Source organism: Pseudoliparis swirei, chromosome 21, assembly GCF_029220125.1.
Source record: "Pseudoliparis swirei isolate HS2019 ecotype Mariana Trench chromosome 21, NWPU_hadal_v1, whole genome shotgun sequence".
NCBI lineage: Eukaryota > Metazoa > Chordata > Actinopteri > Perciformes > Liparidae > Pseudoliparis > Pseudoliparis swirei.
In genome coordinates, this window is record NC_079408.1 from 3,505,762 (window position 1) to 3,517,157 (window position 11,396).

An 11,396-nucleotide genomic window follows, 5' to 3' on the forward strand; every position below is an offset into this window, starting at 1 on the left:
CCAGGCAAGCCCACTGGTGGTGGAAGGGGGGAAAAGCTCGGGGTACGTCCCGGAGGCAGGGGAAACCAGAGACAAAAATTACAAAATTTATAAACGTTTTATTTTACAATTTACCCGGGGGGGGGGAATATTATATTTATTACATTATTATACCCCACCTCGTGTGGCCCTCTGAGGTTGCTTGGGGGAGAGGGGTCCAAAAGCCCTTCCCTCCTGTTCCCCCAGGCCCCCAGAGGCGGAGGCCCTTTTAGCCCTTGCCAGACCACGGCGTGACCGTTGTTTTTAAGGAGCACAACCGGGTCGTTATAAGGAGGAAGGGAAGCCACGCACACCAGGTCAACCCCCCTTTTACCCCCTCTTCCCCTTTTCCAAAGGAAAAATCTTAACCTTTTTAAAACCTTTCCTTTTTAAAAGTTTTCTGCCTGTCTTTTTTAATTACTTCCCTCTTTCATCTCCCTTCTCTTCACCCTTGGGGCCAAAACTTCGTTCCACTGGCCCGGGGGGCCCCTTTCCCCCTTTCCGTCCCGCGGTCGGCCCCGAACTTGTCCACCGTTCCCTTCCGCGGGACCGGGCGGCCCGGGTTGTCCGGAGGGGGCGCACCCCGTCTCCGGGGGCCCTTGGGGGAAGGGAGGTCCCTCAGCCCTGCAGAGGCCGTTTCTGGAATCTTGATGAAAATGGGACAGTCCGAGTGGGTGTCAGAAAATTAACCGGTTGGGTCGGGGAAAAACAATAGTTTGTGTTTCAGCCCGCTTTCCCCTGCCGTGAGAAACCCCCCAGAGTCTGAAGAGCCCCGGCGTAATGATAAAAATTTTTTCCCAACAATAAATTTAAAAAAGTGTTCGTAAAGAAACTAGTTTTAATGACATTATATCAGGAATCATTGAGCCCACAACCCGACAACATGAAGCTCGAAGAAGAGACAAACCTCCACGTGGGTTGATTTCCACGCAGCTAATGGTGCGTTTACCTGAGTTTCTTCTGGGACAGGATGAGGCTCCATGTATTTATATTTCTGGTACTGCTCATCCCAGCTTCCTCAGAGCCGAGTCGGCCCGTCTCGTTGCTTGACTGCTTCAGAAAAGTCGACATCCTCCCTGGAAGAATCAGAAAGTCAATAACAACATCTGCTTATTGTTTTGTTTTACAATCATAATACTCTAACATAAACGTTTTGATAACAATCCATAAAACTGATTTCAAAAGAACTGAATATATACATATATACACACACACATATATATATATACACACACATATGGGGGACATTTTTGTTTATGAATATCCAAAGTGATGTAAAATATTTTTGTTATACAATTAATAAGTGATAATTTGCATAAATACTGTTGTCACACATTAAGGTCCCACGGTTTTTTATTCACTTAATGTTTTTGAATAGCTATTATTGTATATATTCACTGAAATGGCCATATTTTTAACATTAATATTTATAAATGAAACTGTAAAACCTTTAAAAATGTGCATAAATGTAGTTGACAGCTTAAGAGTCAAGGGTTTTTAATCACTTACTTTTGTAGATTACATAACTGTATCATCTTAAAAAACTCCGCTTTATGTTTTTAGACATTAATATTTGCATGAATCAGCTATAAAAACTTTTAAATATAGATGATAATTGGTTTATTGCCTTAAATTTAGACATGTTTACTTGTTTTCTTCTTTTTACGGAAGAAAATAACCGAAAAGCCGTTAAGTTTAATAGAAAGTCAAATGTTTGCCTGCTGAGTCCTTTTTAACTACATTTTAATGATATATAACTTCGTATTTTTACTTTTACTCGTAGTTTGACTAAGCATGTCCAGCCAAGTTGAGAATCTCAATTCTTATATTAGCAGCGAGTTAAAAGTAGAAAGGAGGCAAGCTGAAGCGATAATTTAGAAGACACGCATGCGCGAAACTGAACAACGTGGACCCAACTCAAATGCTTGAGATAAGAAATCAGAAATAAGTAGAGCGTCAAAGCTTGTCGCTTGCTGAGACAACCATGTCCGTAGATGGAGGCGAGGCCGCCCCGCTTTTTACACTGGCAGGATTAGCTCTCGTTAACTGGCCAGGCTAACTCGCTGGTAGCCAGCGTGACGCGCCGACACACCGGCTACAAAGTAACTGCAAACGGCCGTTTTCAACGGTTTAACCTCCTCGTAGAGCCGTGTGCACAACGTACATGCTAACCGTCCTCTGCACTTTGCACGAACACAGCTTCGAGGGATCCCTGATTAACTCTTTGTCGCCTGAACGGCATTGCTGTTGTCTATGGTCGCCGCCATCTTGGAGAAGCTAACGCCTTCTTCCGGCTTTCCATCTCGTTTTACGTTTCTTACGTAAAAACGTCAACCGTCACAATAAGGATGGAATAATTGATTATTCTCTTCTCGCTTAATATTCGTTATTTACACCAGCGTGAAACATTTGTAGACAAGACAGATGTTTTTTTTTTTTATTAATGTTTGTATTTATTATTGGTTTATTCGACCACACTGGTGAACAGGTGGTTTGCTGCCCTCTGGCGACAACCTGCTGCCGAGTGCACCTTCTGGTTCCAGTTGATCGTGGAGAGAGTTCAAACAATTATTTTCTTTTTATTAATATTAGTTGATAACCCTTGTATGCATTGTCGATAAGACGGATTTTCTAATTAAAAATATGTATTCATTTAATTGGTTGATTTAATGCAATGTTTTGTTGAACCCATGGACGGATTCGAAAACCACGGGCCCCTGGGCCTGGACGATATCAAGAGCCCCCCACCCGCAAAAAAAAAAAAATCGCTAACAAAACAGTCCGTATGGAACAACGATACCGGAGCTGAGCAGACAACATAACGCGAATTATATGATAGCAGGGACTTGATTTATACAGGACTGTCTTAAGAAAAGTAGAATATTGTGATAAAGTTCTTTATTTTCTGTAATGCAATTAAAAAAACAAAAATGTCATGCATTCTGGATTCATTACAAATCAACTGAAATATTGCAAGCCTTTTTATTCTTTTAATATTGCGGGTTATGAAACTTTAGCTTAAGAAAACTCAAATATCCTATCTCTAAATATTAGAGATATCATGAAAAGGAAGTATACTAGTGGGGTATTAAACAAATCATGGTATCGTCTAATTAACTCGAAACACCTACAAAGGGTTTCCTGAGCCTTGAAAAACACTCAGCTTGGTTCAATAAACTAAATCACAAGTATAGGGGAGACTGCTGATCTGACTTTTGTCCAGAGGACCATCATTGACTTCCCCTCCATCAGGAGGTAGAACATATAAAAGAGAAGCGCCAAATCCAAGTTACTTGAAAATCAGTGTAAGTTCCACGGTCAGTGATGGTTTGGGGAGCCATATCAGCTACTGGTGTTGAAAGGTCCACTGTGTTTCATCAAGTCCAGAGTAAATGCAGCTGTGTACCAAGAGATTTTAGAGGCACTACATACTTCCGTCTGCTGAAAAGCTCTATGGCGATGAAGTTTCATTTCCAGCATGATCTGGCAGCTGCCCACAGTGCCAAAACCACCAGTAACTGGTGTACTGACCATGGCATTACTGTCCTCGATTGGCCTGCCAATTCCCCTGACCTGAACCCCTGCTAGAGAAATTTGTAGGGAATTATTATGAAGAAGAAGCTGAAAAGACACCAGGCCCAACAATGCCAAATGAGCTAAAGGCCGCTATTGGAAGCATCCTGGGCATCCATAAACCCTCAGCAATGCTGCAGGCTGATTGCCTCCATGCCCGCGCCGCGTGATGCAGTAATCCGTGCGGGATTGCCAACCAAGTACTGGAGTGCGTTAGCTGGACATTTTCAAATGTTTGATTTTGTTTGCTGTTATAAATCTTTTTTTTTACTTGGGTCTGAGGAAATATTCTAATTTTATGAGATAGGATTTTTAGAGTTTCCTTGGCTGTAAGCCATAATCAGCAATATTAAATGAATAAAAGGCTTGCAATATTTCAGTTGATTTGTAATGAATCCAGAATGCATGACGTTTGTTTTTTGAATGCGTACTGAAAAATAAAGAACTTTATCACAATGTGTCTAATTTTCTGAGACAGATCTATATATGATAAATGAATAACTTTTGTAATCGTTTACAACCACCACGACTCAAAGTGGAAATAACATAGTAGGGGAGACCACACCCGAGTGGGTTTAGATTCAAAGATAATTTATTAAATTCTTAAATTAACTATTTACAAAAATCCAGTAACTGAGAAGCAAGAAAGGTAAAGCTGACGAAACATGTAGTGCAAATCAGCATAGTCTATGTGTGGTGCAAAAGCTCCCTGAGCTCACTTGGGCCCCTGGTGCCCAGTGGGCTCGTTCGATAATCACATCCCTGAGGTAGGACTATTGAGGGCCTATTACTGGCAACATGAATGACACACCTCGCATATATACCGGCTACTGACGCGTCGATGTCATATTCATATCAATACAATGTTAATAACAGCGTGACGTCACATGCGGAGGCTCTGACTGGGACCCCCTAAACTCACTTGGGCCCCTGGGCCTGGGCCCAGTAAGCCCGTTCGTTAATCCATCCCGGTTGAACCAGAAGAGAGCTGAGATTTCAGAAGTAACCATTTTCTATATAATAGATGATATTACTTCATTTTACAGTGGAACATTTCAAAAATCACAGCAGCGGTGCACATCAGAGTATCAATGAAAATAGATATAAAACAATACCAATACTAAATATACGGGAAAATAAAAGTAAAGTGCTGAGTTTGCCAGGATCTCCAGTGATCTACTGCAGTGTGTAGTGCAGCCTGACAGCAGCAGGAAGGAAGGACTTGTGGTTCCTCTCCTCAGACACCGGGGGAACCAGCCGGTGGCTGAAGAACTCTGGAAACCACAGAGAGTCGTGCATAGGGGTGTATAGACAATCCAGACAGAAAAGAAATCACGGACGTAAACAGACCTGGATGACACATGAAAAACAAGTTTCACAGATTAAAGAAAGTAAAAGTGTTCATCAGTAACATTTAAAGAGCCTGGTGGTCAAGGCTTTAACCTGCAGACGTGGAAGATCTCCCCTGATGGTCATTATCTTGATTGCAGTGTTAACTAGAAATGCAGTAGAATGACGACCAAGAACACCTTCAGCAACAATGAAACAATACATTTCAGTTTGATTTGAACATTACAAAACAGTAACACTTTAAAATAAAAAATATATAAATATATTTTAAAAATGTCAGTCGAAAGAAATACATTACGTAAATGATGTATCATAGTTTTGGTACATCACTTGTTATACCATGTTTTTCATGGACAGCAGCATGTCAACATCTTTCAATCAGGGATTTTCTCCGGCTTCCTCCCACAGTCCAAAGACATGCTCAGGTTAATTGAACTCTAAATTGCCCATATGTGTGAATGTGAGTGTGAATAGTGTCTGTCTCAAGATGTGCCCTGGATGGACTGGCCTCCAGCAGCAGGTCAACATCTTTCGATCCTGAAGGGAGTCCCTCTTCACTGAGGACTTGTTCTAAAGGGGGTCCTCCAGGCAGAGGCCTGTCAGTCCTCTTGGGTTCTCTCTTTAGGAACTTCAGCTCCTTGATGGCTGCACAGAGGACTCCTCTCTCATGAGTAGGACTTCTTATCAGTCCACTGAGGAGAAGAACCAGAAGAACCAGAAGAGCTGTCATCAGTACACAGTAGAGGACGATCCGTCCCCGACTCTCTGGCTGTGGGCGACTTTCTGTCCCTGAGGAATCTCTTCCCCCATCTGGTCCGTTTGTCTCGGGTCGATCCCTCACTGCTGCAAAGAGAGCAGAACAAATATACGATTAATTAATTCAAGTGACGAAGAAGACGAAGACGAAGAAGAAGAAAATTTAAAGAGTTCTACTGAATCAACCTACCAGAGACATTGAGCCGACACGTCTCAAAGTTCATCCCATAACTTGTGGACACTTCACACAAGTACTGACCCGAGTCAGAAGTCCTGAGTCTGGACACATGAAGTCTGACTCGTCCTCCTCTGAGGAGGTCTTGGTCCCACTGGACTCGTCCTGCAAAGTGTTCATCCTGATACTTTGGGTTCTGGACTCCATCTTGTACATACAATATGTTGAAGGGCCTGATATCAGCTAACAGTTCACAGAGGACATCCGGGGAGTCAGAGGGGCGCTCAGTGTTGGTGGTGAAGGTCCATTCCAGTGTGGCGCTGTGGTTCTCCTCTGCCTGATAGGAGCTCTGTGTCACGTTCACTACGAAGGGTCCTGTGGAGGAGACAGAGAGGGAGGAGCAGAGCCTTTAAACTAGGGCTGCAACTACTTGATTATTTTGATAATCGATTAATCGATTGATTATTTTGCTCGATTAATCGATTAATCGGATAAAAAACTAAAAACTTTAATTTTCAACCCTTTATTCAAAACAGGGTCCGTACTTGTTGGTCATGGAAAACCTGGAAAAGTCTTGGGAATTTTGAGTAATGGCTATTAGCAGGCCCTGAAAAGTAATTTTAAAAATAAAATCCAAAATATTTGGAAAAAGTAATGCAAATTTGTTTGACTTTCAAACCACGGTATATATCACAGGGTATGCTTTGGAATTCTCATTGTTATTTTAAATACTACATCTTCTCACTTTGTCACGTATAGACAGAGTTTTCACAAAATGTTTAATCATGGAAATTTGGTTTAGTCATGGAAAGGTCCTGGAGACCCACTGGTCACCATGGTGATGAACCTGTTCTGGTCACCATGTAGTGAACCTGTTCACTGGTCACCATGGTGATGAACCTGTTCACTGGTCACCATGGTGATGAACCTGTTCACTGGTCAGCATGTGGATGAACCCGTCACAAACAGACTGACAGCTTTCCTCTCCTGAGCTGATAAGTGGTCCCCATGTGACCCCCTGAACAATATCAGAGGCAGCGTTCCGATTTATTATTTGTTTCACCTGGCCCGCTGCCGTTGACGCAGAAAAAATGTGAAGTGGTGCTCTTCGCAATAAAACGGTATCTTTGTCAATAGCGTCTCGGCTGATCAGCGTTCAGCAGATATACGACAGCGTTTGGGAAGTTAGGTTAGCTTGAAGAATGTTAGTCGCTCCATCTGCTGCTGTCCGCTGCGATGTAAGCGATACTAGCGAAGTACCGACGTGCGTTAAAAACTATGTGATTTAGAATAGTTTTAGTCTTCGATACTTCATTAAAAGGCCGATCAGAGTATGCAGCGCTGCTCATCTCGTTAAATGTTGTCTGCCGCGGCGCCAGCTCACAGCGAGTAGGCGTACGTGAAAACCTCTCTGTGAAAAATATTTTTGCCGCTATCCGCCCGCGGAATAAATAACCACCGTTCTACTCTTGTGGAAGTGCCACACACACGTCGTGACATGTAGCGCCCTGGTGTCTGGGTCTTAACGTCACCCAGAGGCGCACTTAGCTCCGTGAATGTCTCTCCGACTTCGTGAATGACTTCGCATCCAGCGCCACGTGAGCGGCAGCAGCGTAATTAGATTCATCAGCAGAGGAGCAGCTCCAGCACTGATTGGCTCTCATAACATGGTGATTCCGTTTCTCCTCTCACTTTCATCTGGTTTCTCCTGCGCCGCTCTGGGCTCAACTCAACTTTGTTTATACTCCGTGACTTTTTGAGCGCCGTAATAATCGCGCGACACAACGAATCGATAATGAAATTCGTTGCAAACTATTTTAATAATCGATTTTTATCGATTCGTTGTTGCAGCCCTACTTTAAACCGCACCTGCATGTTTCTGAGGGCCGGAGGGCTTCACCCACACGGGAGAGAACTCACGGCAGACACAGGAGGGGAGGATGAAGAGCAGCGAGATGAAGAGCAGCAGCAGCATCCTGCAGCTCATCTGCTCCCTGTAACCGAAATGAGGATGGAGACGGAGGACCAAAGTCACACCCCGTTCTGAGGACGGCGAACATTCACGGTGAAATGCCCCGTTGCGCCACCAGAGGGCGCCCACACAGGCCTGGACTTTGAGAGGGGAACAACACGTGCCTGGCCTCATTAGGCCCCACGGTGCATCTTCCGTGCTCGTGCACCTGCCGTACACACACATATATATATATGTATATATATATATATATATACGATTGGAGCTCGATGAGCTCAGTCACAGACCCGACTTGCAAAAACAGCCGCAGCCACTTTAAAACGCCTTGCCAAAAACCTGCCGGGCAAAAGCAGCGCAGTGTACCACCAACTGGAGCGGACCTGCGTGCGCAACCAAGCAGTGATTTTGGGTTCAACGCAATAATAATAAAAAGAAAGGAAAGTATGGCGAATACCTGCCATCTATTCCATGAGTTGTGTCTCGATGGCGAGGGCTTCAGTTGCACTTCCGACCGAGCAGGAAGTCAGTTTAGTCGTGTTTAGCAGATTTAGAATTATAAAGATCTTCCGTAATTAAATACCTAATATAATATATAGCGCTGAGGTTCTCCTCAGGAGAAACAGGAGAGAGGAAGCCTCCACTGCACTTGGTCCGATTGGCTGCCTTGGCTAGCCGAGTGTGAGCGTTGATGAGCTGTGCGCCTCCACGCGCCTCAAGGTGAGAATATTTTTAACTTCCGGCTTGCCGCCCTGAAAAGCGCAAAACAACGCGCCGCGTGGCATTTTAAAGGCGCGTGCGAAAATCGCGCCATGCAAAGGAATCAATATGGTTTTGCGAGCGGCGCGTTTTTCCAGGAGGCCGTCTGGTCATGATGGTGCCATAGGGGCTCCTGCTTGATTCATGAGACTCTCTGATGAAGCTGACAGGCTGTGTTTCCTGAGGCTGTTGCTCAAGACCTGCTGTTTTTTATTCTATCAGACAATCCATCCCACTTCTTTAAACATTTACCCAGGACCCCGCCACCTATATTTGACAGGTGACTTTTGTTGCTCCTTCCCGATGCGGCGCGCGGAACGCCGGCAACGAACTCCTGGGGAACCATATGCCGTCACCAGGAAGAGCCATATATGGCTCGCGAGCCACGAGGTTACCTAAGGTATAGAAAATTGTGACAACCAGGTAGAGGCATGAGCAAGACTCTCTGTGGCTCAGCAGAGCACTTTTGAGACTTGAAGACGTTGGTTCATGAACGAAGCTATATTATATACTGTGACTATTTATTTAGCCACTAATTACTATTATTACTGGGGCCGATCAATGGCTTGGTGCTCAGAATGGGAGGACCTCCTAGTTATCCATACAACGTCGATGTTCGTGCGTCGTCGCCCACTTATGACTATCCTTCTCCCCTTTTCACCCCTGGCCCGTTTTTCATGCCTGAATCTTGGTCAGTGTTAATGCGTGCTAAAACGGGATGAAAGGCAATGCTATATTGAGTCAACACATTCGTAAATCCTTACAAAGTTGACAGAAGAGCTACAAGCGGTAAAATGAAAGCAGAGTTATGGCTTCTAGCAGAGGCAGAGCGCTGCTACGCTAACCCAGGAGCTAACAAAGAAACTTCTGGAAATATTGTTCACATCTCCGGTACTTAGGAGTCCTCTCGGACGAGGGATGTCTATATGGTTGTATACAAAGCCCTCTATGAAGCCGATTTGTAATTTGAGCCCCAGGTACTCACCCAAAATTACAAATTTAGACTTACTAAAATAAACTCAATTAAGTTGCATTTACGTTTAGGAAATGATTGTCTAGCAAAAGCTTAAAACCTTGATAGCTTGTGTTCTCTTTATCGATGTTTACTGTGGAAAGAGAAAACACACAGAGCTTCACTCCACATGCCATAACCGTTTTGGCGTTATGAACATTTTAAGCGTCAACTGTGCTGGAATGCATGTTAATAAAGCCATTTACGACTGAGATTTTCAATGCAATACGTTGTATTGTTTTCAGGTGACTTTTTTGTTGTTGTCAGGAGACTTGTCACCTACGCCCACATCCGCGTTATTTGGAAGCCTCAAAGCTTTTTAAACCTAACTACAGTCATTTTGTTATTTCTGACCACAAATGCTAAATAATGATAATTGACAGTTTTAAGAACAAAAGGTCCTCCAAAGCTCAGACTCAGCCTGGAGATGAGCAATAAAAATATACGGTGTCATTATATATAATATGGTTAAAGTAATTCATGAACCAACTTCCTTTTTTTTTGTACTTCTATACATTACCTGCCATAAATATGCATGATACCCGATACCAGAATTCAATACAATACCATAAAAACAATATGATACCATAAATCTGAGACTACATTATATTTGTCTATAATAATAATCGATAAAACATCTGTATTGATCCCACTTTACCAACTTATTTAACATAACGAATGTCAGTAATATTAGTCTTAAAATACAGCCAGATATGAATGAAGCTTCACGGAGCCATCATAATAATAATACACTTGTATTCCATATTCATTATTCATAGCATTGATGATACACTATGGGGAGGCCCGTTAGTCTCTGACGTGTTGATCCACAGTTCATCGGGATGAGCAGTAACACTGGAGAGATTCTGGAGACTTTACAGATTCAGAAACATTTCACTTCTGGCATCTTTATTAAATTATTTGTTCGGCGAAATCGAGTCTCCTAAAAGCTCCATCCTCTTCATCTCGCTGTGAACTGCGCTGGCGCAGTGGTAGCATGAACAGCTCGATAACGAACGAAAGCCAGCGTCGCGCTCTGATCGCTCTCTTAATGAAGCATCGATACTAAAAATATGCTAAATCACATCGTGTTTTAGCATGCTTACGGGTACTTTGTTATGCATCGCTGCACACGTGCAAGCGTGACAACAGTAGATCTTGTGGACTAATTCATTGGCTAACCTGAACTTCCCAACGCTGTGGACATCTGGTGGCGCAGTTAGCTGAGACTCGACCGTCCCATCAAAGATGTTTTTATTGCTTTGAGCACCACTTGCACACTCTCCGGCATCTCACTGCAATCTCAGCGGCAGCAGGCCAGTTGACCCCAGGACTGACCTATTTTGAGTTCAAAAGCGGTGGAATTTCACGAAAGGTGACAAGTTTACAGGGCACTGCTGGTGGATCATTTTGAAATACCATCCCTGAGGACAGGCCGGGGTGGGTGTATCGGGAGAATCGGGAGGTTCGGTGAGCGCTTCACTGGGCGGTCGGGAGAACTGTTGACATTTGTCGTTTGTCCATCTTCTCTTAAAGTGGGCTAAACCGTTCCATTCTGACGCAGCCTCTGCATGGTTGTAGCATAGAGGAAGTTCACCCTCCCAAATAATAGGTTGGTTCTCCTTGATCTTTTCCAAAGTTTCAGCTACGGATAGCTGGGCGGCCCGACCCGCCAGTACATCAGGCAGGAGAGGGCAGAGGGCTGGAAAAGCAGGTTGAAAAAAGGCATTGGAGATGCTGCCGTGTACAGGTTTACAGATTTATTTTCAAGAGGAAAACACAAG

The 11,396-nt window shown here is 43.7% G+C and overlaps 1 protein-coding gene across 1 annotated transcript in view; it reads right to left on the reverse strand.

Annotated features, from left to right (window-relative positions):
• Positions 1 to 5,127: 5,127 nt before the first annotated feature.
• The window catches only part of LOC130212030 (uncharacterized), a 7,571-nt gene continuing 1,302 nt past the window's right edge, over positions 5,128 to 11,396 (reverse strand). Inside the window, exons 2-4 of the mRNA XM_056443120.1 lie at positions 7,742 to 7,866; positions 5,888 to 6,247; positions 5,128 to 5,784 (exon numbers count right to left, since the gene is read on the reverse strand). Coding sequence (XP_056299095.1) covers positions 5,363 to 5,784; positions 5,888 to 6,247; positions 7,742 to 7,859 — 900 coding nt within the window. The 5' untranslated portion in view covers positions 7,860 to 7,866 and the 3' untranslated portion in view covers positions 5,128 to 5,362. The remainder of the gene's footprint in view (positions 5,785 to 5,887; positions 6,248 to 7,741; positions 7,867 to 11,396) is intronic.